We start from the raw sequence: 26540 nt of genomic DNA on the forward strand, positions 1-26540 counted from the left end.
ATTCTTTGATTTTACTAGTTTTATTAATTCCTACATTGGTGATACTAGTAGTACATGAATCAGGACTTTATAAAACTACTTGCCCATGTATACAAAGTTAGGCCTCATCTATAAAATCTAAATGTTGTGTGTGTGTGTGTATATATATATGCATATATATATATATCCCTAAGTAACCCTTTTTGATGTTATAAAAGGGATGTTAAAAACTAATTCTTGCTACTTTTCTTTTATTTTTGGCATCCAGGTAGTCAAGAAAGTACTGTAATTTCTCAACTTCAGGGTTACTTGTCTTGAATTGGAAGTAGAACCGAAACTATATAGATGGATTAAGTTCTGATTATACATTATTGATTTGGCAAATTGGAACAATTTGGACAAATTAAAATTTGAAGGTTTCTTGGCAAGAACAATGTTTTAAGAAAAAAATTAGTAAATCATTTTTATATTTGTACATGGAATCTCCCCAACTATTCAGTTATGGACCCCGAAGTGGCATGTGTCATCCTTATTATTTTGTATCCTTTACTTACGTTTAGTTGTATTTACATTCTTTCATAGGTCTTGATATTAAACATTTGTTTTCCTCTTTTGTTGAATGAAAACATTACTGCTATTTAAAACTAGTTAGGAGATACAAATAATAAAAAAAAGTATATCCACACTTCCAGGAAATAATAGAATCCTTTTCTGTATTTCATTAAATAAAGAAAACTTAATAAAGAAAGTTGTTGTCAGGTGCCGTACTGTGATATTAATAACTAGTATAAACCTCTACCTGATTGTGTGAGAACTTTGTTTAGACAATTAGATTAATACTTCTCATTTCCATTGAAATGTTGAATAAACTGAATATAACAATTAAAATTTAGCAGTACATCACCTTTTATGGATCTTTTTAATGGTAATAATCACAAATTACTAGAAATCTTATATGTACTGGGCTTTTCTTGGGCATCTAACTTTTTTGTTAACTAGAATTTTAATTTATTTTTAAAGTCTTTTCCTTGGGCTTATACTGAGATTAACTCGTAGTATCTCTAGGGCTGGGTTGGTATATTTTTTAACATCAGTCTTCACTATTTATTGGGGTGTAATGTATACAGTGTTTTAATCATTGACAGTTAATTAATGATTATTTACATAGAGGCTGTATTAAAGATTTTAAGTTACAATAATATTTTTAGTAAACTACACTGCAATGCGTTAAATGGAGTATTAGCAACATTTTAACCCTGAAACATATCTTTATATTTCAAATCACTTTATAGATCATTAAGTACATTCATATGACTTTATTTTATGTGTTTAGTAAATATTAAATGATTTCAGTGGACAGTGTTAGGAAAAATAAAGGCTATCTACATAAATAGACATAATAGAAGACATAAATGGCGTTACAGTTCAAGCATGAATAAAGTACTATGGGCTTTTAAAGGAGGAAAAGATTATTTCTGCCCAGGGATATAAAGAAAGGCTTTCACATAGTATTGATTTAAAGAAATTTTGAAAGCTATAATGTAGATGGGGCTTAAGTACCACGCCCTCCCACCCAAAAACAAAAGAGTCTAAATAAACGATTTAGGGAAGTTGCTCAAAGTAGTTTAAATATCTGATTATAACAAAATGTTATGTTATTCATATGGTAAATTTGTTGTAATTATCAGTATACAGTTATTTTTAGAATAAAATTATTTTAAATGAAGTAGCCTATATCTTAAGTGACAAAATTTCTCTAATTCCAGTTGAGAGAGATATAGCAATACTTAGGAGAAATCATAGACCTTTCATCTGCCATAACTTCTCTTACTCTAGCATAGGGAAATTGGCAGATTTGAAGAGGAGAGAGGGCAGCTTTTTTTGTTAAGTTTGTTTGGTTTTGTTTTTAAATCTCTTAACTATCATTGTAATTACACACAATGACACAGTGACATCATTGATTTTTTTAGTTACCTGACCCCCTTTTCTGGTGTTACAGTCTCATTTTAACTCCTTAGAACTATGTTTATTACTACCAAAATCAATAATGCCATCTTCATCATTAATAATAATTTAGAAAAATATAAATATTAATAGCCATTATTTGAAGAGTCCCTTCTATGAGACAATAGGTATATATTTACAAGATACTTTGTTTTATTTTATTTAACCCACACTGCAGCCTCCTAGAACAATATTATATCCATTTTAAAAAAGGATACTGAGGGTCTTGTATAAGGCCTCAAAATTAGTAACTGATTAAGAGTCAGGATTTCAATCCAGTTTTCTCTGGCTGTAAAGTCTGACTCTTTCCATTGTCACCTCCTGTTGATAGCTATTAGAGAGAACTTATCTTAACCTCTCTGTATTCACCTGTGTGTGCTTAACTGATCTTACAAACCTCAGAGTCCTTCATATGAAGCACTATGCCTTACATTTTATCTTCCCATTGCAGTGTGGGGAATTGAGTATTTCTTTGGGAAAATACATTTAGAGTTCCAACTTGTGAGAGAAGATAGTCTTTTAAATGCTACTGTAACATAAGATCAAAATGAAGTTTCAGACAGTCCCTCCATGCTATCTTCTGGAAGGAAAACAATATAGTGAAAAATGTTATTATAATAAAATGGTAGGAAAATGGTTAAAGGGGAGTTAAGTATTTTGGTAAACTTAATTCATTAACTGATTAAAAATATCTCACTATACAATAAGTTTCTAGGATTACTTCTTCTAAATGATTCAGTTGTCACTGCAAACAAAAACTCAGCCCTTCACCAAATCCCAGAGAAACCTACTCAGAAAGCTGTTCTACTCTTCTGGTTCATCTTGTTTAACCAGTGAAGAATGGAAGACAAATTTTTGTTGTTTTGTAGTTTCCTTTTGAACAACATTGTTGTATGTAGCAAATTCTTACAAAAAGATGGCAATTTAAAGAAAAATATAAAATTGTCAAGTTCTATATTTGTTGGAAAAATAACTTAGGTGCAGCAAGTAATATAAAGGTACACAGAGAAAGTATTGTGATATAATATTTATATAGTTAATTGTTTTACAGTAGGTTTCCTATTTTCCTTTAGTTAGGTTGATTACATAGGAATTTTAAAACTTTTACTGCATAAAATTTGATATATGTAATTATATCATATATATTTAAATTTATAACAATAAGCACTCAGGAAGCCTCCACCCAATAACTAGAACATTCTCCCTACTTTCAAAGCTACCTGTGTGCTTTTTGTTGATCCTTATCCCTTGTATCTCCCTGAGAGGTAATCTTTATCCCTAACTTTTTAGGAGAGAAACCTCTTTTTATTTCTTCATACCCTGGAGTTTTTTTAATTAACTGGCTGATCTCAGTGGAGCAATCAGTCATTCATGGAATAAATCTATGTACCCATTTTCTAGGTAAATTGTATTTTATTTTGTGTGGTATATGTGTAAACTCATGGAATAAAATGCATTACTTCTCATATATTAGCATATAATTTTACCCTCTCTCTTAAATATAGGCAATGCTTAATTTATTTTGATTTTTTTTAGTAACAGGAAATTATTTTCTTCCTATGTCTGATAAATTTTTTTAAATTTTTTTATAGATATCTTTTTGAGACAGAATCTTGCTCTGTCACCCAAACTGGAGTGCTGTGGTGCGATCTCCGCTCACTGCAACCTCCACCTCCCAGGTTCAAGTGATCTCCTGCCTCAGTCTCCTGAGTAGCTGGGATTACAGGTGCATGCCACCACGCCCGGCTAATTTTTGCATTTTTAGTAGAGGCGAGATTTCACTATGTTTGTCAGGCTGATCTTGAATACCTGACCTGGTAATCTACCCAGGTGGGCCTCCCAGAGTGCTGGGATTACAGGTGTGATCCGCTGCACCTGGCCGAAATTTTATTAATGATTATGTATACACATTGAAATAAAGCATGAATAACTTATATAAAAGTAACTTATTAAATGTAAATATAGTAAGTGAAAGTTTATCAAAATTTTCTGTTTTATAAAGAAATTGTGGATAGTTGAGATATGCCACATTATGCTATTAGTGTTTACATTAAAATTTGATGTTTTGATGAGGAAATAAGTACTTTTGCGTTTTTTTGAGGCAATGTTCTGGATAATTTGAATTTCTGCTGAGGGGTATTTGTTAGTAATACAGCCCCAAACTCGGCATATTCCCAGTAGACTCATCAACTTTCCCCCTCTGTCAATTGCACAATAGTTTTCCTAAACTTTCAAGCATGCCTGATTTTTTTTTTTCTTACCCTATCTCAACACCTTTTTCATTTTTTCCTTATTTTTCACCATCCCAATTTGAACTCTCTTTTCTTTTTGCTTCAACTCTTTTGTTTTGGTTTTTGAGACATAGTTTCTCTGTTACCCAGGCTCTAGTGCATTTGTGAGAACCTAGCTTACTGCAGCCTCCAATGCCTGGGCTCAAGTGATCCTCCTGCCTCAGCCTCCTGAGTAACTGGAACTATAGTCATGTGGCACCATGCCCAAGTAGTTGTTTGTTTTTATTTTTTGTAAAGACACAGTCTCTCTGTGTTCCCCAGGCTGGTTGGTCTTGAACTCCTAGCTGTAAAGCAATCCCCCCATCTCGGGCTCTCAAAGACCTGGGATTATAGGTGTGAGCCACTCACTGTGCCTGGCTGCTTCAACTCTTTTAGATAGCCTCCTAAATGGGGTTGGTAGATGATAGTTGCACATTTTTTATTCGTTTATTCAGCTCATCATTAGATCTTTTAGCACTCGCTGTGCCGGGCAACTTGATACGTTTTAGAGATACAGAGGTGAAAGACGTTTCTTCCTCAAGTATTTCCTGGCCTATGAGTATGGGTGACAGCCTGGCATTTAGTAGAGTTTGTGAAAGGGCTGTGATAGACGTGTGCACAGGGCCTTTGAGAGCATGCGGAGACAGGCTCGGGGAGGTTGGTCTCACGTATTTCCTGAAAAGATTGATGTGTGAGGTTGTATTTTGAATAAATTAGGTGAGCCTGCTAGAGAAGGGAGTAGGCAGCCTGTTCACAGGGAACCTGCTCCATCTTCCTGAGGGAGTGAGTACACCTGGTACTGTTGCAGTACTCTCTCCTTTAAGATCCAGTTCGGGTGCTGCCTCCTCCGTGGTCTCTACCTTCTTCTCTCACCTCTCCTTACTTTCTCTAGCCAGAGAGATTGTTGTCTCCTTCTTTGTCCTTTCAATAGATCTTTCATATCTTATGGAGCTTGCCAGATTTCTCCCCTTGTATTGCAGTCATACATGTTGTGGCCTTCAGGCATTTGGTGACGTTTCTTAGTTTATCTTCAGTCTGTGTCTGGCACAGTAATTAATATTGCAGATACTTGTAAATGTTTGTTGGATAAATGGACAAATAATTGCATGACCAAGTAAGATTCTGTATATTGAAATAGACATGCTTCAAAGAGAAACCTATGACTGGCAAAGTAAATGAAAATTGACTAAGACTTCATCTTCATGTCAAATGGCGTACAATAATTCTATACATTAATTTCTAATTCACAAATTATTTCATAAGTTCTGTCATAACAAATTCTGCTTTATTGGAAAGAATTTTGTATAATTCAGTATTTTCTTTTTTAGCAACTACTTGCAAATTCTTATTGCTGCTTTTTTTTTAAACCATATATTATAAAGTGGCTCATTAATGAGGGCTAATGTTCTCATGGTCTGTGTGTCCATCAGCACCACTTCAATAATTCCAGACTCATGTCATGATTAAATTATTTTAACATGTTTGAGTTTAAAAAAATTTTGATCCATTCTACAGAGGTAACTGATTACTTACTTTTTCGTTTATTTTTTGACAAAGCTCATCTTTAAGCAGTATGGTGACACCTTATAGAGTTTTAGATATACATATCATGGATGTTATTTGCTTAGAGGATATTTGATTTTTTTAGTAAAGGCAGTTAGAGGCCAGCTGTTTCAACTGCTGTGTCTGTCGTTGAGACATTTGGTGAGGGAGAATGTACTTGTTTCTGTATTGGAAGGCTCTTATATGTTGAAAAGCACTTACTTGTGTTCTCTCCTCAAGGAAATTTCTTGTGTGATATGTTGCAAGACACTTGGCGGGGGGGTGGGGATGGTTCATAATTCTATAGCTTTACAGTGCTAATATATATACTAAATTAGAGACATATTTCTAATATCTATTCTAATATATTTAATGTTATTTATTACATTCTATTTATAGCTCTTACATATAAGAAAATATTCTTTTCATAAAAATATTCCTATCATATTTTTAAATGATGAATTAAAGACTTTAGTCATAGTGGCAATAGTGATTTGGGGAATTAGTGCAGGTGTACATTTTGGCAGTTTTGTAGAAATTGTATCCATGATGAATATTTTATTACTTTGATAAAATGAATTTTATATACTTTAATACTAAATATTAATATTTTAGGTATAGAGAGAATTACAAACTTCAGACATACCTCTGAAATAAATATTTATTTATTACAGTTTTGTATAAATACATTTTAAAATAATCATATCATATAATATATATATTCTAATTACAGAATTTGGGGAAATATGGAAAAATAGAATGAGGGAAAGACACATTTGTAGTTCATTTCCCCCAAACAAGCACTGTTAACATTTTGTCACTTCCTTTTTGTTTAGAATACTGGACTAAAATAGTACAATTTTGTGTCCTGCTTTTTTACTTAAAATTATAAAATTTCCCTATGTACTATAAATCTTTTGAATGGCGTGAACCCGGGAGGCGGAGCTTGCAGTGAGCTGAGATCCGGCCATTCTCCTGCCTCAGCCTCCCGAGTAGCTGGGACTACAGGCGCCCGCCACCTCGCCCGGCTAGTTTTTTGTATTTCTTAATAGAGACGGGGTTTCACCGTGTTAGCCAGGATGGTCTCGATCTCCTGACCTCGTGATCCGCCCGTCTCGGCCTCCCAAAGTGCTGGGATTACAGGCTTGAGCCACCGCGCCCGGCCTTGAATTCTTAATAAGTGAATTATATTTCACTAAGTGACTAGAACACCAATTAATTATTTTGGTATTCTTAGTACTTTTTTAAAATTTTTGCTTTTTGCTATGATGACTAACACTATTATAAACATTCTTTTGTATAACTTTTTTTTATAGCTCTGATTAGTTTCTTAGGAAATATTCATAGAGGAGAATTGATGGGTTAGAGGATTAAATGTCATCGAAATTTTTCTTGCCTAATTACTTCCTGTAAATTTTGTACGTTTCCACCAATGACAAAGTATGCGAGCGAGAAATTGAATTTTAAGGAGCGTGATTCTAAATTTCAATTCCAATTTAACAAAAAATGCTTATTCACCATGTTCTGGTCCTTCTGCTAGGTGCCGGATAAATGAAGGTACAAAGGACAAAAGTCCCTCCTTTCAAGGTGAACAGATGTAAAGTCAAGTAAAATTACCATTCAGGTTGATAAATCTAACAATGGGAGTGTTTACTGGGTTCTGAGGTGTAGGAAACAACTGTTGGGTTGATGAGAGGTCAGGGAAAACATCCTAGAGGAGCTGATGTTTGAATTGGCTTTCCAAAAGAATCAGTTTTGAACTGAGAGATAGGTAGGAAAAAAACAAGTTTCAAAGGATATGATGAAAAAATACTCATGAGAAGCCAGAATATTTGAAAGTACCAATAAAGACTGAACTTGAGATAAGCACTTTCTAACTCTTGGTGATCAACTTATCAGGTATAGAGTTTTATGAAAGCATGTAAAAACGAATGAAAAGAATGGGAGTTTTTTCTTCCAATGAATCATTAAGTATAGCAAGAGCTGTTGGAGGTTCTTCAATAAGGCAGATTATGGAATTTTACAACACTGAATTATTTGAAATGAACAGGTGATAAGAGATGAATAATTAACCTCTTTCCTACCTCATATTTTGTTTTAGTGAGCCTTGGGGCAATACAAAAATTTAAGAGGGACTAAGTAGAAAATAAAGGACTGGAGGATAATTAGAAATTAAAAAAAAAAAAAAATCAGCTAGTACTTTAAAGTGCACTAGACAATCCAGTTTGTATTTATAAATAAGAAAAGGTAGTTCCTGTAGTTGCAATATGGATTAATGACTGTTTAAAAAAACTTCATAGGTTTCTGCTCAAATCCAAAACTAAGATGTCTAAAAATGGTACTGACATTATTAACTGCTTGAATACCTGTTGTCAAGATAGTGCTTGACACCCACGACAGGTATTTATTGAATACATGAAGGAATAAAATGATTCCCAAACAATATCATCTTATGATTAATCAATACACATTTGAGGACCTAGAACTTTTAGCAGTAAGATTTGCATACACTTTTCCTAACTATAGCATGTTTTTGTTTTTTTAAAAAAAGAAAAGTTCAAAATTCTACTGTTAGATTAATTCTGTGATCTAGTTTATAATTTAGCATAAGCTAGTAATAGGAAAATAGTCATGTCTTTATTCCCATGATTTAAATAACGAAACAATCTTCCACTCACTTAGAAGACAACTTCGATTTAAATATTTAGCCTCCCTAGCAAGGCCCAGCTATGAAATTTTTTCCCTGTTTTTAGAAGAATTTTAGCAACAGTAAAAAAACAATATGTAAGATTTTGCTATTTTTGTTAGTTTTGAGGACTGCTTGCCTTGTAATTTAAAGGGGGAAAAAGGATCATTGTTTTACTCTCTCTCTCTCTCTCTCTATATATATATATAATTAATGGTAGTTTTTTTTTTTTAGTTGATGTAGGAACTTTGGGAGTAGAGCAGAAAGCCTATTGACTTCAAAAATAGTGACCCAGGGTTGGTATAATCATTAGAAAGCGGGCTGGGAAAAATCCTAATTCCAGACCTCAAGTAGAATTTTAGTATCAGAATCACTCCTGTTCCCTAAATGTAGATCTCCTGATTTCAGGTCATTTTTAATTCTAATAGAATTAGAGAAGAAGACAAATAAAAGCTGTCAAAGAGAACTATTTACCTCCTATAGATAGGATTGAGACCTACTTTTCTGTAATTTTTAAAGTTATTTTTGGGAACAATTTCTTTGGGTTGACTTTGCCTCCTTCACCCAATGCATCTGTGTGATCAGGAAAAGGGAAAACAAGATTTAATTGTTAATTTTTAAAAAGTCTGTTTGAAAGAAAAAAATATATACTGTCTTATATTGACAGAGAACCAATTATTGGGTTACCTTCAACACTGTATCCTCCATTTAGTGCTGATAATCATAATCTCCCAATAACAAAATAATAAAGAGGCTCTGAGGCATGAACAGGGGTGGCTAAAGGATCATTGAGATGACTTTTAAAATAATAATGATTTATAGAAATGGAGTTAATATTTGTTGACCTTCTACAAACTTTAAAATAGATAAAAGGTTTTAAGGTATCTGTTTTGAAATAATCCAAACCAAATAAATCTAAACTTAGAAATACCAGTATTAGAAATATACAGTGAACACACACAAGGTCAATTTTGAAAACAGCACTTAGCTTTGAGAGGATAATTTCTCCTTCACCCTGAATGCAAATGATTTATTCAGCCCTTCTGTATCAAGCTTAGGGGATAAAAGAGGGAAATGGAGTGAGAAATGAGTCTTTGGAAAATTATTATAACTCACACTAATGCTTATTTAGCATCTTTCATTCAAGGACCTTAAGACATTTCCTAATTGAGTTCCATAGTACTTCTGGAGTGTGGGTAAGGGACATTCAGAGACTGCTGTACCCAGTGCTGTAAGGCCTGCCATCCCTGAGTGGCATGTTGCAGCTGTTTTGTAGGGTGCATCATATTCCCTTCTGGGCCAGATAATGGAGGAGACAGCATTATCAAGCTGAAATCCCAGAAGGATTAGGGGAACAGGAATGAATTACCTGGATTGGAATTTGGCCAGCTTTCTGGGTCAGAAACCCTATTCCTATAAAAATGTTCTATCTTTAAAACATTTTATATTCTGCTTTATCCCCAAGAAAATAAACTCTACATCACTTATTTTCTGCCAATACCTTTGGGAGCTTAACATTAATATTGAGGAATGTGACAGCCTATGTCTACTATTAATGAGGAAAGAAAATGAGGTTAGCATTTTATCTAAAAGATATTAGAAGAGAAAAACTATTTGTATTATGCCTGTCAAAAGTAAGCTGTGAGGTGCCAGGCGTAGTGGCTCATGCCTGAAATCCCAGCACTTTGGGAGGCTGAGGCAGGCAGATCACGAGGTCAGGAGATCCAGACCATCCTGGCTAACACGGTGAAAACCTGTCTGTACTAAAAATACAAAAAAAAAAAAAAAAAAAATTAGCTGGGTGTGGTGGCATGCGCCTGTAGTCCCAGCTGGGGAGGCTGAGACAGCAGAATGGTGTGAACCTGGGGGGTAGAGCTTGCAGTGAGCCAAGATTGTGCCACTACACTCCAGCCTGGGTGACAGAGCAAGACTCCATCTCAAAAAAAAAAAAAAAAAGTAAGCTGTGGCGGTCATGAAGATGATAACATATGACCAGGTCCCACAAAAAACTTACTAACTGGTTTGATGAACAGGAGACACACATAGATAATTATGAAGAAGATATATATATGTATCTTCAGTATCAGAAGAAAGTATTATGAGAATTCAGTGTAGCCTAGTGATGACATTTAATGGTAGAAGCAAGAAAGGTAACACTGAGGAAGCAGAAGTTGTGGTGCATAGAAGGAAGAAAGAAGGACAAAGACACAGGAATGCAGGAAAGTATCTAATGTTTAGGGAAGAACCAAAAATGTTTATTTGGGCAAAGGATAGACAATCTCGGAAATCAGGAAAGAAAAGGTTAAAAACACATAAAGGTAGTTTACCAAATTGCGAATGTGCTCTTAAGTATACCGGAGACACATTAAAGAGAGCCTCTGAAGTTACTTGGTAGCAGTGAATGAATAGGATTGATTGGCCTCTTAGAGTATGAGAGACACTGAGATTCTGAAACCTTAAGATAATAAGGGATAAGGCAGGAGGACACAAGGAAGACTGAGGTTTCAAAGCTGAGTCATGGGGAGAATTAGTTTTCACGTAACAAGTTGAGAAGTGAGAATCAAGAACTGATTTAGATGAGGGAAAATGATTAATTGACATATATTGAGGTATATGCAATATATTCTCATTGAATTATCAAAAAGACCTTTGAAAATTGGGTGTGGTCCTTGAGAAAGTGCCTCTGGAGACCATGCAATGTACTGTATAGATTACCAGCATTGGCTATGAAATCAGATTGCCAAGATTCAAGAAGTGGCTCTACCACTTCCAAGTTCTTATGACCTTCCCAAGCCTTGATTTTCTTATCTATAAAACTGTGATAATCAATTTTGCTGCTATGATAATCGATTTTGTGATTCATTTGCACGGAGAAGATAGTAGAAGCTATGCTAGTGGAGAAGACAACAAAGGAGAATATAGAAAGGAAAGAAAAGAGGGCCTAGGATAGTGTTGCCGGGAAATACTTCATTTTAACGGGTGAAAAGAGGGCTAGTTTAGGATAAATGGAAGGATATGGAAGAAAGGTATGAAGGAAATTAGGATAATGCAGTGATTTGAATTCTGAGGGAGGGAATTTTTACAAAGGAGGGGTGGCTAGTAATGTTCAGAATTGTAGAAAAGCAGAGAGAAATGAAGACCAAGAAAAGCCCTCGATTTCCCATATAGCAGAATTTCAACAGTGTTTAGGACAAGGTCATGAGGATTGGGTCATTAGACTATTACTTGTTTTCATATGCTCAGAACCTAGCACATTGCATAAAATATAACAGGTATTTAATGTTTGCTGAAGGATAAAGAATTAATGACTTTCTTGGGGTTAAGGAACAAATGGAGATAGCATGCAAAACTTGCTTGTTTAAGAAAATGGGGGCCGGGCATGGTGGTTCACGCCTGTAATCCCAGCACTTTGGGAGGCCGAGGTGGGCGGATTACGAAGTCAGGAGATTGAGACCATCCTGGCTAACACAGTGAAATCCCGTCTCTGCTAAAAATACAAAAAACTAGCTGGGCGTGGTGGCGGGCGCCAGTAGTCCCAGCTACTGGGGAGGCTGAGGCAGGAGAATGGCGTGAACCCGGGAGGCGGAGCTTGCAGTGAGCCGAGATCAGGCCACTGCACTCCAGCCTGGGAGACACAGCGAGACTCCATCTCAAAAAAAAAAAAAAAAAAAAGCGGAGGGGAAGAAAAAAGAGAAAAAGAGAATTGGGAGTAATTCCAGGGATTTATCAGGTCAAGGGAATTAACTTTGGGGATAAATAAAACCAAAGCTTATTTGAAAGAAGAGGAAAAAGACTAAGTAAGGAAGAGAAGGACTGACAATGCAAGGAAAGAGGGTAGTATTTATTCTGCACAGTTGAGGAGGTTGTGGGCATGAGTGAGAAGAGATTAGTTTAGGGAAAATGCATTCTTTTTCCTCAGCGGACAGCAAGAGAGTGAGAAAACAGCACATACTGAAAGGTTTTGAGGTGGCGAAGAGGACAGTTTTAGTTCTGCTGAGAAGAAAAGAAATAGAAGTGAGGTTGAGAAGTTGGATGGTCTTTGGAGATTGTAGAAAGGAGGCAACCAAGAGCATTGTGCAGTAGTAGTAACAACCTGAATCATTAGGAGGTACAGGCCTTGAATCTAGCACCAAGGTGTCCAAAAATGGCTCCCAGAACCTATGGCTCAGCAAGGTGAGACTGCAGAGATTCTGGCATTTTTAAAAGATTTAAGGAGAAAGGTATCTTTTGTTTACATTAATTTTTCTTAATTCACATGGCTAGTAATAATAGAGCAACTAGAATATAAACCCAAACTAGCTAATAGTAAAACCCTTGATATTGTCATTCTATTATGTTCCTTCCAGGTTGCATCTAGCAGAGAGTTGAGGTGAGGGAGGCAGTTAGAAAGCAAAAAAATTGAAAATCAAACTTTATTCTCTAGGAATAACTGCCAGAATGATGTCATTTTGGAATGTTCAGTAGCATATTTCTTTTTCTACCTGAAAGTGAAACCTGGGAAATCTTTAATTTACAATCTAAGTTTCCCTTATTACTTTTCAATTTCATTCCATTTTTCTGCATAAACAAAGGACTCAACAGGCAGCTTTTGATGGCTCAGAGTTGTACATAGTTTTTATCAGTAGGAAAGTACTATTTATAGATAAAAATTATCATAGATCAGAAATAGGTAGTACATGCTTTGAAAACATAAGTTGGTTCATCCTGGATGTCATATTACCAAAGTTGAATATGGTTCATCATCGTGAATATTCTATTTCTTGTGCCTTGCTTACATTCATATCTATATGTCTGTGGTTTAGTGACTGTGATGATTGGGACATTTGGTTTGGTAAGTTTTCCCAAAAGCATTGGTATTCCTAATGCTTTTTTAAAAAAGTCTGTCTCTTTTTAAAGTTTGCTTTTCCAAGTTCACTACAAAGAACTTTTTCTTTGAGGAAAAAAAAAATGAACTCAAAAATTGTTATTGAGGTAGGTGTGCTTAGTAGGTGTTTGATGTTGTTTTTTCTTTTTACATAAATTTTTTTTTCCACTTTATTATTCTTTTGCCCATTTCTTCTCTCATTACTATTACTATTGATGTTTAAAATCCAATTATTCCTGATTTTTCCCTTCTCTACCACACTATTTCTCACAAACAAAACAGTTTCTTGAGTTCAGACTTCAAAGTTCCAGAAGACATCTACTTTGTACCTTCCCTGGTTATTAGCTTTTATCTAATAAGGAAAGTTTGATATTTTTTATGCTGAAAATTTTGTAACCCTTGGACTTTGTTTCTTTGGTTCCCAAGGGCTCTCATGTCTTATATTGTCCTCATTATGTCAGTCATCATTTATTTGTTCATTCATTTGCTCATCTATAACAAATATTTATTGTGCAGCTGCTATGTGTAGGCACAGTTCTTGATTCTGGGGGTAGATTGGTGAACAGAGTTAAGATGAGAGACATGGCTAAAGGCATTTGGATAGATAAGTACCATGCAGTGCTATAAAGAAAATATAGCAGGCCTGTAAATTAGATAATGACCTTATTGGAGTTACTTTAGATAGAGCTGAGGATGAAGCATTTGAGCTGAGGCATTAATGATGAGAAGAAGCAAACCGTGAGAAAATATGAAGAAAGAACATTCCAGGCCAAAGGACCAAGGTGACAGTGAGCTTGCACAGGAGTAGAAAGAAAGTCGATGTGGGTGGAATGTAATTAGCAAGCAGGAGAGAAGTACATGATGATGTTGGGAGGTAGACAGGGGATGGATTGTGTAGAGTCTTTTAGCCAAGTTAAGGAATTTGGATCTTATTTTAAATGCATTGATAAACCTTTTTAAGGATGTGGAGCAGGGAAGTAATGTGATAGGATTTTGTTTTAAAAAATATCTCTATAGCTGCCATGTGGAGAATACATTGTAAGCAAGTGTGAGTGAAAGCAAGACTATAGTATTCTCTCTCCCCTTATCTATGGGGGATACATTCTAAGACCCCCAGTTGATGTCTGAAACTACAGATTGTACAAAACTATATATACTGTATTTTTCCTATACATACATAAATATGATAATTTATAAATTAGTCACAGTAAGAGATGAACAAGTACTAATAAAATAGAACAATTATAATAATATACTATAATAAAAGTTATTCTGTGCATGTAACTGTTGCCGTTTGAAGTGCGACAGCAAAACTGCATGAATTTCTTTCTTCTTTTTCACAATTTCATGGATAGAAGATTTATTCTTACCATAGATCTTAGCATACACATTTTTTTATTTCCTTATTAAGTGGAGAACTTTCATCTTTTCACTTAAAGGAAGTGAAAGCTTCCTTTGCTTAATGGCTTCTCCTTGGCATATTCCAATTGCCAGTATCACTACTCTTGCACTTTGGGGCCATTATAAAGTAAAATATTAAGTAAAATAAAGGTTACCATAGCACTGTGATACTGCAGCAGTCTGTGATAACTAAGATGGCTGCCAGGAGGGTAGCATAAACAATGTGCATCCACTAGACAAAGGGATGATTCACATCCTGGGCTGGACAGAGTTGGGTGTTACAAGATTTTATCATGCTTCTTACAATGGCACACAATTTAAAACTTATGAATTGTTTATTTTGGAATTTTTCCACTTAATAATTTGGACTGTGGTTGACTGCAGGTAGCTGAAACCTCAGAAAGCAAAACTGAATTAAGAGGAGACTCCTATAGTTAGGAGACTCTTGCAGTCTATGGGAGATGTGAAGGTGACATTAGAAGTAGTGAGAAGGATGGATTTTCGAGGAAGAAATTTAGGACTTGCTGATGGAAAGGTTGTGAGGCGTGAGGGAAAGTGAGGAGGCATGACTACTTGATCTACTACTAGATCTAGTAGTAGATGATTACCAGTCAAACCAACTGTCTAATGGTGGCACTGTAACTGAGAAGGGGAAAAGTAGAGTATACTACGATTGAAGTGGGAAATCAAGAGTCCAGGTCTTGACTTAAATGTGAGATTTATTACCCCTTACCTATTAGCAATGATTCATCATTCTTACCTCTCCTCCTCTCCCTCAAACCCAGGCAACCACTTATCTACTTTCTGTCTCTATAGATTTTATTCTGAACCTTTCATCATACAATGTGAACTTTTTTTTTTTCTGACTGGCTTCTTTCACTTAGCATAATACTTTCAAGGTGCATCCACAGTATAGCACGTGTTATTGTTAAATAATATTTCATTATATGGGTATACCACATTTTGTTTATCAGTTCATCAGCTGAAGGGTATTTGGGTTGTTTCTACTTTTTGTCCATTCTGAGTAATGCTGCTATGAACATTTATGTCCAAGTTTTTTGTGTACACATAAGTTTTTATTTCTCTTGAGATATACCTAGGAATGGAGGAAATACTGTACATACACATATTCAAGAAATACAAAGGAAACAGTTTATGAGATAGTACTCTGTAGTATAGTATAGGAATCAGTTATTACAAAACAGATGAATTTGCATTGTAACACATGTGCATATAATTAATAGCCAAGGAACTTGCAATAGTTTAGATATTTTAAAGTGTGAAAAAGAAATGGAGTGAAGAGGACGGAAGGGGTCAAGGGCTAAAAAACTGCTCATTGGGTACTATGCTTAGTACCTGGGTGATGGGTTCAATCATACCCCAAATCTCAGCATCACATGGTGTATCTTTGTAAGAAACTTGCACATATATCCCCTGAATCTAAAATAAAAGTTGAAAAAACAGGACATGGAAGTTGATTTTCAGAATAAGAAAGTAGATTATGACCATTTGCACTTTATGAATGAGAAGAAGTATTATATCGTGTAGGAAAGTTTTTATTTAACCATGATTTTAAATTAACTATGCCCGGAGTTGAAAGAAACGGCTATTTCATGTCAAAGAAACATCAACCTATTATTGAATGATCTCTTTACTCATGTCAATTATTACTAGAAAGAATTTGGCATGGGAGCTTTATTTGTATCATAGACTTTTGTTAGACTATTGATGTGGATGGCTATTTTTCTTTTAATTGAGTGGAAAGTTTTATAAGTCTCATACTAGATCCACCCATTCCTGTTCCCCTTTTGTTAGCGAGTGCCTGTTTTTGCATATTACTTGCTGGGCTGTGGCAGATACCCACAGCCTATTGACACTGGCATAAAATTTGCTAGGCTTTTGCTTTTGGGGTAGGAAGCTATGCTTGGGATTGATAGGGATCTGAGGACTGAGGAGAAGTAGATTGAAATTGTCCTTCACTAAAACCTGGGGTTAGTTTGATGGTCAGTGTGAAGTTTCCATTTTAATCTTTCAAATTGAAGAGTACATTTAGGATTCATTGAACACCTAATAATGCAACACACTGCCTTTCTTTCCAGTGAAATTTGAATGTTGAATTTCAGTTCTTTTGCAGCATTATGTTTTCTTGATCTGCCTGACAAAACAAGATTAACACATCTATGAAGTATTTCCATTTACACTGTTGTTCTAAGTGTTCTGAACAGTAAGGAATTGAAAAGAACAAAGAAAGTATTTTTTGAAGGAATATTTGAATTCACAGTTAGTATTTATTTTTACAAATCAAAAACCCATTTGTGGGATGTGTTATTTATTTTTGTATATATTTAAAATTTGATGTATATTTCCAAGTGAGTTAGTAAATATTGTTCCCCATATTACATCATTTATAAAAACCTTCAATTAACTTTTAAAACTAGGCTGGATTAATAGCCTTTTAAAGCCTTTCAGAGTTGACTCTTCCCCCAAAATTTTCAATGACGTGGGAAAATTCATATTGGGAAAATTTCCCTTAATATTTGAATGGTGAGTATATACTAATATTATTTCATTGTATTTTTAGTGATATATTTAGTATATGGAGATATATACATACATAGACAGGATTCTTAAGAAGGAGATACAGGAACCATAAAAAGTAATGTTTTGCCAGAATTATGTTTTGCCAGAATCCACTAAAGAGGATAATAACACATGAAAAATATTTTTTGCATTCACTCATTGTGCAATATCCTATTTTCATTTTAAAAAAATCAGGTTGGTAAGTCTACTGGAAATATGAGACTGCTCAACTTTCCCACACATTCTTTCTCCCTTGTGGGTTTTCATATGGGTATATTTAAACAGCTGCATGAAACCATTATTTGTGGAGGATGGATTGGAAGGGAACATTTACAGATCATCTTGTATAATATTTAGGTCTTCTTTAGGCAGAACCATCAGAGAACTAAGTATAGTGATTTTATAGATAGGAGATTATTATTTCATCTAACTTATTTTTTCTCACAAAATTTTTTTTTTTTTTTTTTTTTTTTCCAGAGAACATATTTAGATTCCTCACTCATTCTTGTGGGGTTGTGCTATACAAAACTGTGATTTATCACTTCTTTTATAGAGAATTGGAAACTTTGATTTCTAACCTTAGCAACATGACCGTAGGCAATTTGGTTGACTTATTGTGATTTGAAGAAGCCTATTTTGAGGTTGTAAGAAATAATGAGGAAACCTGAAAGGCACATTGTCTTAGGCGCATATTTACCATGTGACTATGGCTTTCCGGATGGAGAGAACAAGTTAAAAATTTAAAATGAGTGATTCTAGACCTTGCCTAAATTCATTGACCCAAATGAGATCTCTTCACTCCTTCCCAATGCATATTCTCATTTACTAGAGAGCTTGACGTTTTGTTTTGGATCTAGTTCCAATTTTATTATTATAAAGAAATGCTATCTTTAAAGATAAACATTCACAACCAGATGATATGAAATGTTTACTAAAGCATTATAAAAATGCTATTATACCTTAACGAAAATATAAAGGACAGCAAAGGATAGATGCAGTTAATAAAGATTTTTTATATTATGGAAAAATATTTGTAACATAAAATCCACCATTTTAACTGTTTTTAAGTGTACAATTCAGTGGCATTAAGTACATTCACATCGTTGTACAACTGTCACCAATATCTATCTCCAGAAGTTTTTCATCTTCCCTCACTAGAACTCTATATTCATTAAGTGATATCTCTCTAGTCTTCTGTTCCCTCAGTCCCTGGCAACTACCCTTTCACTCTGTCTCTGTGAATTTGACTACTCTGGGTACTCATGTATGTGGAAGCATATACTACTTGTCTTTTTCTGTCTCATGTGTTTTACTTTGCATATCTTCAAGGCTTATCCATATTGTAGCGTGCATCAGAATTTTATTTCTTTTTAAGGCTGAATAATAGTTCATTTTATGTATATACCACAGTTTGTTTATTCATTCATCTGTTGATGGATACGTAGGTTGCTTCTATCTTTTGGCGTTTGTTAACAGTCAAGATTTTTTGGATTTGTCCAAAAGGTATATATGATTATTATATATATATGTGTGTGTATATATATATACACACACACACACACAAAGGTATATATGATTGTTAAATTGAACATTCTAATTGGATGAAATGAAAAGAAAGGGTATCCGTGATAGAGTTTATAATTTTAATTTCTTTATTGTACAAAGGAAAGTGCAAGATCATTTTACCCCCAAATACTATTATTATGTTGTAAACTGCTGACTTTGAATATTCTATGACATAAATAGAGAAGTTGGAGTATACATCATGATGTATATTTATTTACCTGAAGGGAAAGATGGAATTTTTCATAATGTGCATATTGGATATTCTGATGAACTTGACATTGCCAGTTCTAAACTCTCATTTACATTTTGACTTCTTAGTGTATGATAATGTGATTTAATGAATCATGAGGAAACAGAGGGATATTTTTGCCTTTTTAAGCTTTTAGCTTTGTAGTATACATTTTTTTCTTTAGCCCTTCATTTGTTTTTCGTAATTATTTTTCACTTAACTAATTTTATCATATTAGTTTTAATATGAATGAAAGGCCATAGTGTTTGTTATGTTTTCAAATATGAAATGCCCTGTACATTGCATTGCAGTGATATGGGGTGCTGTCAATGTCCTAGACTTGCAGGGAATCTACAAACTTCATTAAACTTTTATGAGTACTAATTTAGAAAGATATTAATGTGGAATACATGCCACTGCATTATCTGCTTCTTCCTGTGTTTCACTTGATTTAAAACAACACAATACAACACAACAAAAACAAACTTTGATGAAATCCAGCTGATTAACTTTTGTAGTAAGTTGCCTTTCTACATTAGTATATTTTAAATATTGAGGTATGATATGCAGTTTTTGGTTTCTGGGACTAACTAGTTGAAGGTTACAGGGTTTAATATGTTTCTTTGTACACTCAGTGTCTAACACTAGATATAGTAAAACTGTATTCAAAATATACCAGCATTGAAGAATAGCATCTAAAAGTTGGATTGGAGTAAGTTGGATGTCTTGGAAGAACCGATTTTACAATGGCAGTAACATCAAATACACTTTTATATAATTGTGGAGATGTTACTGGGTGGATTTTTTTTTTTTTTTTCTTTGAGACGGAGTCTCGCTCAGTTGCCCAGGCTGGAGTGCAGTGGCCGGATCTCAGCTCACTGCAAGCTCCGCCTTCGGGGTTTACGCCACTCTCCTGCCTCAGCCCCCCAAGTAGCTGGGACTACAGGGCCCACCACCTCGCCCGGCTAGTTTTTTGTATTTTTTAGTAGAGACGGGGTTTCACCGTGTTAGCCAGGATGGTCTCGATCTCCTGACCTCGTGATCCGCCCGTCTCGGCCTCCCAAAGTGCTGGGATTACAGGTTTGAGTCACCGCGCCTGGCCTTTTTTTTTTATTCTACTAGTGAGTCAGGTGGCTATTTCTATTTGAAAGTGTAGGTCTTAGATTTCAAATTCAGTATGAGTTGTAGATTACATACTTCTTTGTAAAGATTTCCCATCTATATTTCCTTGCTGAGTAGTCATATGAAGATGGTGGAGGCTTTTTAAGTCTCTCTGATGCTCCAACAAAGAGGATAAACAAAAGGATATTTTTATTTTTATTTTATCTGATGTTCAAAGTATTAGGTACTGTCTTTTGTAGAAAGTTATGGAAATTCTTATTTTTTGTTGCCATTTGCAAAGATGACAATGATAATATATTTGTATAAATATACTTTAATGCCATTTGGCTTTATCTGGCTACTCTAGTCTCCTTTTTGTTTTTCCTTTCTTCCAAATTGTTCACATTAAATGCAAAAATTTCTGAGCCACCTTATTGTTTCTTACAAAATTGCTGTTCTTTAAATTCCTAGCGTATGTTTTAATTTTTTGAACGTTATTTTATTACTAGAGCTAGAATAATAACTCTTCTCTTGTGCATCTCTCAGTTATTGTAAGAATCAAGTGATTTATTATGAAAACACTGTAAATTATAAAGCACCATATATACTTTATTGATCTCTGTAAGTTATACATAGTTGTGTATTGTACAAATTGTGTTATGTTGTTTGTTTTTTGAGACAGGGTCTTACTCTGTCACTCAGGTTGGAGTACAGCGGTGCAGTCACAGCTCACGCAACCTCTGCCTCGCAGGCCGCCTCAGCCTACAGACTAGCTGCGAACACAGGCGCACACCACCATGCCCAGCTAATTTTTGTATTTATTTATTTATTTTTTCTGTAGAGATGGTTTTGCCACGTTGGCCAGGCTTGTCTCAAACTCCTGAGCTCAAGTGAACAGCCCGCCTTGGCCTCCCAAAGTGCTAGGATTACAGGTGTGAGCCACCATGCCTTGCCTGTACAAGTTTGTTAAAGGCAGAATTTTTATATGTATTTCCTATGTATTATTCTAACTAGGCTTTTATATGCTATTGGTATTGTAGTTTCTCAGGCAGGCAAGCATTTTTATTGTGTCTTGTTTGTGTATGTTTTACTTTTTTTAATCTCTTGGATCATTTCCTGAATCTGTTTTACTCATTTGGTGATTATAAATTTAGAAGTTTGCCATATAAGATAGTAAAATATTTTAGATCATTTGGGTTGATTTTTCTGCTTTTTTTTTTTTTTCCATTTTTCCTAAAGTTAGGAGTAAAACTGGTTTAAAAAAATTTTTTGAGACACTTTAGAAGATTAAGTGGAATGGTCATATTATACTTTTTCTTTTGGTTTTTACTTTGTATTAATATGAAGGCATATATTGCATTTAGAGAGATATGAACACAGTAAAATGTTTTCCCATCAGCCTTTCAAATTTGTTGTATCTTGATTATGAAAGTGTTGTCATTTTAATAACTAGTCCAGCTAGGCTGTCAGCTAGTTCTTGAAATAAGGAAGCTGCTTTGGCATTAGTGCTTGGACCTCCCACTCTCTTATTGTCAACAGATAACACTGAACAATTTGAACTATTTGATTTACATGCTTGTTAAGTAATCTGTGTATATGCCATCTATTTGGAAAAATTATTTTTGAAGTGGATAAATCCAAAAAGTTACTATAGGAATAAAAAAGAACAATGTAAACATTCTACTACCTTAGAATGTAGTAGAATATTATTTTGTAAATTTGTAAATTGTGATTCAAGAAGTATTTTTTATGACTTTCCTTTCCATTTGTACCTTCTGAACCAGATCAAATGAAAATCATCACAGGGTTTTTCATGCCCATTTAATGTTTTATTTTAGAAAGAGTTAAGGAGAAAAAAAGTAAGTTGAAACAACTGAACTAATCTCTTATAACCAATATTCAGAACAAAGCTTTTAAATTGCTCTTCATCTTCTGTGTTTCTTAGAGATTCCATGTGCACAGATTTTATTTTATGCCCTCAGTTCAAAGCTAAAACACATCAACTACCCCTATTATTTAAAAACAGATTTTTCAACAAGAGAATTTTAAACAAAATATCTTTTCTTTTATTCTGTTACAGAACTCAGGTGAGAATCCTTCTCATATTTAAAAATGGAAGTAATGTTTTCCTTAAAAATAACATTTTTCTTGTTTAGCTTAAAGGCAGAATGGAAACTTGTTCTCATTTGTACATATTTGGCCTACCCTTTGGCTTACCAATGGTTGAGTCATGAGCAAAATTAGTTTGTGTATGTATTTTAAAAGTCAGATGTCAAGTAATCACCTTATAAAGAGGCTCATTATAATTAGGGACATGTATCACAGTTTACTCATGAAGAAACTGCCATTTATGTAATTTCAGAGTTTAAAAGCTACATGCTTGAGCAGAGTCTATGTTTCTGTATTTAAAAAATAAAGTGGATTTTATCTTTGTATGAAAGCATGTTAAGTAACTATATCTGCTTTTACAGTGATATCAAAGCATCAGTAGAAGGGCAAATCAATTTCTGATAATTTCAACATTATTGGTATTTAATTTGGAGCCGTACTTATACCTGATAACTTGACATTTCCCTTTGAGGATATTTAACTCACTTAACTCACAGGCTGAAAAGAAGTAGAGAAAAAACCCAGATGTTCAGTTTAGCAATTAAAAAAGGATTTTCACTTTCTGAGAACAGTTTTTTAAATTAGACAGCATCTACTTACTCCATGATCTTTCATTTGTGGTGTTCATGCCTAGACATTTTAAAACTAACTGAAGTAAAAATGCTTACTCAGGAGAAAAGACACTGAGGACCAAGACTCCTTTAATAAATGCAAGGCAACTGTTATTACAGAACATAGGAAAGTATTCAAAAGATTTCTTTTGAAATCATTTCAGAAGCTGCATTGAATGGTTCTTTCATTCCTGATTCTGGTTTGCTGAATATCACTATTAGTCATTAAGCACATTGCTTTATCATTTCAGTCTCTGTCTCTGCACATACAACTCTAACCCCTCAAGCTCTCCACTAGTCTACCTCATCTTTCCCTTCAAAACTTCTCCAGGGGCCAAGTTTTTGTTAAAGCTGTCCTATGCAAACTCTTTTATTTTATATTCGTTGCATATTTAAATTAATTTTTACCCTGTGTTCATTTGAAAAGATTTGGAAATTATGAAATAACTGACCTTAAGTCTTTTTCATTTATATTGTACGGTGTTTCTAGTAGAGCATGTATATATTCCTAATATATATATATATTTTGATAGGATGTGCTGCATAGATGAAGATGAGATAACTATTAGCTCTAAATGAATAGGCATGAACTTTTCAGGGAGTCAGAGGAGCTACAGAAAATTCACATTTAGCTCCTTTTATTTAAATAATATGTAAAAAGTCACACTTCTTAGATGACTTAAAGCTGCTGTAGTTATAAAGTGCCTAAATTGTGAGTGCAGGACTCGTCATTGAATTTACTCCTAGAGGTCTTGAATTCATGCATGCTGATTAAAATATGTAAAAATATGTGAATTATCGTGTAATTGATATCATAGTGAATTAATATCATTTTGATTAAGGTCAAATTTGTTAAAAAGTTTTACTGAATTCATAACAGCTCAACCAATAATATTAGAAACACTGCTGCTGTCATGTGGCAATGCAAATGTTTTGACGTTAAAAAGGAGTGCAGGGCGGGGCACGGTGGCTTACACCTGTAATCCCAGCATTTTGGGAGGCTCTTGCAGGAGGATCATTTGAGGCCAGGAGTTCAAGACCAGCCTGGACAACATAAGGAAACCTTGTCTATACAAAAAATAAAAACTTAGCTGGGCATACTGGCACATACCTATGGTTTCAGCTACCTGGGAGGCTGAGGTGGGAGGATCACTTCAGCCCAGAAGTTTGAGGCAACATTGAGCTCTGATCACACCACTGAATTCCAGCCTGGGCAACAGAGCAAGACCCTGTCTCTTTAAAAAAAAAAAAAAAAAAAAAGAGTGCTGATGTCCCAAGAGTCTAGACACCTGCTGGACTCTAGTTGCCTAACTTAAAAGATGAGAAACCCGGGCCCAAAGGGGTGAAATGATCCACCTCACATCATCCAGAAAGTGTTTAACATAGAACTAGATCTGGTTCCTATGGCCCTATAATCACATTACTTCTCTATACAGCTGTGTACGTAACAAAAAGGAATGAAGTTTATGAGAGAGGGCCATATAAAAAGAGCAATAGGCCGGGTGCAGTGACTCACACTTGTAATCCCAGCACTTTGGAAGGCTGACACATAGTGTTGCATGCCTGTAGTCCCAGCTACTCATGAGGCTGAGGTAGGGAAATTGCTTGAATTTGGGAGGTGGAGGTTGCAGTGAGCCGAGATCACGCCATTGCACTCCAGCCTGGAGGACAGAATGGGACTCTGTCTCAAAAAAAAAAAAAAAAAAAAAAAAAAAAGAAAGAAAAAGAAAAAATAGCCATAACCCTGGCTTAGATTATCTTTTATACTTTGAAGTGTTTTTTCATCATCAGGAAATAAAATGATAGGAAAACTTGTTTAATGAAGATAATGTTATATAGTGCTTATGAAGATAGTTTCACCTATTGCACTATTAATTTGTGATTCTTCAGAAACTCAGTAATAGCAGCAGCATCATTTGAATAGTGCTCAAACTTTTTGACATTATTTTTTCAATTATGATTTTATTTCTTTATAAAGCCTGAGAAATAACTAGGGAAGATTTGGTGAGTGCCTTTTTAGACCTGGGGATGCTAATACACAGAGTTATAAAATGAATGGCCTGCGGTCATTGACCTTCTTAGTTCTCCTAACCCTTAGTTCTATTTTATGTCCATTATCTATGTTTTTACTTTGTGGCATATCTTTGCTTTTTGGTTTTGCTTTAGTGAAAGAGCAGATATATGGGAGAGAGGTGGAAATGCTAGTCACTCAGTTTGGCTTTTCGCTAGCACTTCTTGAAAATATTCAGTTGGTGAATATTAAAATGAATGACAAATAAAATCTGAGGGTTTTATGAGTTTCATTTGAAACATGTGATGCCAAAGTAACTGCTAAATAAGTGACTTTGTGTTTCTGGTTACAAGACTCTACTGGTTCAGTGGTAAGTCCTATGGCCATTGTATAAGTTGGTGAGAAAAGATGTAAAATGTGGTACCTGGTATATTGTGTGCACAGGTGATATAAAAATAAACAAAGGTAGAAAAAGTCAAGTCATGCATTTACTCTACAGAAGGAGAGTCAAATCAGTGAGTTGAACCATTGAGCAAGTGGAAGAAAGTTGCTGTGAGGGAAGTGATTTAAACAGTAACAGTTTCATTCTTTTCTATAGCCAGGTGAAGGAATTATAAGGCCCTAAATTTCCATGAGTTGGGGTAAAAAAAAAAGTTTTGTATGGTGCAAAATGTCTCAGTCATAGGCTTGGCTATGTGAATGATATGATTTTGGTTCCTTTGTAGTTTGGTCCTTGATAAACCTGATATTCAGTGTAAATGTTTCTCTAACAATATGTGTACATTGCAGTTTGGTAGAAGATGTCTTTCTACCTACAGCAAATGTTTTTATAGTATATATGGTTAATACTCTCTATGAGTACCTTAAAATATCTCGAAAATACAGGAAAACATTTCTGCTCTGGATATAAAATTATTTCATCTCAGGAGACTTTCTATCCTTACTACTCTCATTTTAATCCATCATATTACTTTGAAGAAACTACTATTGAAACACAAGACATGAAAACAAGAAGTGAACAGAACCATAAAATGAGGAGCTTAGAAAAAAACATTGGCAATAAGTATGTTGTTGAAATGAATTTGCTATTAATGCCATCTGAAAAGTTAAAGAGTTGTAGTCAACCTTGTGAATTCATTAATTAATATAACAACTTTGTTGAACACTTGCTGTTTTTTAGGAACTGAATATACCAGGAGAACAAAAGAGTTTCTGTCTTTATAAACCTTATAATCTAGTCGTGGGACATGGACAACAAACATACACCTAAGATGTGTACGAGTGTTAATACGTATGTCTTGGTCTCTTTAAGCTGCGTTAACAGAATACCATAGATTGGGTGGCTTATAAACAGCAGCAATTTATTTCTCTTGTTAAGAGAAATCTTGTTAAAATCTTATCTTAAGATTTAAGATTTTAAGTCTTATCTTAAGATTTTAAGATAAGATTTTATCTTAGGATTTTATCTTAAGAGCATGGTCAGCCAAATTTAAGCAGGGGCATAACATGATCAAAATTTAAAAATTGTTCTGGCTTCCCTAGGGAAGGAGGATTAAGAACTGGGCTAAGGAAAGATTAAGAACTGTG

The 26540-nt window shown here is 34.5% G+C and overlaps 1 protein-coding gene across 45 annotated transcripts in view; it reads left to right on the forward strand.

Moving 5' to 3' along the window:
* The window catches only part of CAMK2D (calcium/calmodulin dependent protein kinase II delta), a 305944-nt gene that overhangs the window by 6620 nt on the left and 272784 nt on the right, over nt 1-26540 (forward strand). The window contains exon 3 of one of the 45 annotated variants that reach the window (XM_021938743.2): nt 248-3565. The exons of the other annotated variants lie outside the window; for them this stretch is intronic. Within the exon in view, the coding sequence (XP_021794435.1) occupies nt 248-297 (50 nt within the window). The 3' untranslated portion in view covers nt 298-3565. Of the gene's footprint in view, nt 1-247; nt 3566-26540 lie in introns of those variants that run through there. 45 annotated transcript variants of the gene reach the window in all.

The sequence above is a fragment of the Papio anubis genome, chromosome 3 (assembly GCF_008728515.1).
Source record: "Papio anubis isolate 15944 chromosome 3, Panubis1.0, whole genome shotgun sequence".
Classification (NCBI taxonomy): Eukaryota; Metazoa; Chordata; class Mammalia; order Primates; family Cercopithecidae; genus Papio; species Papio anubis.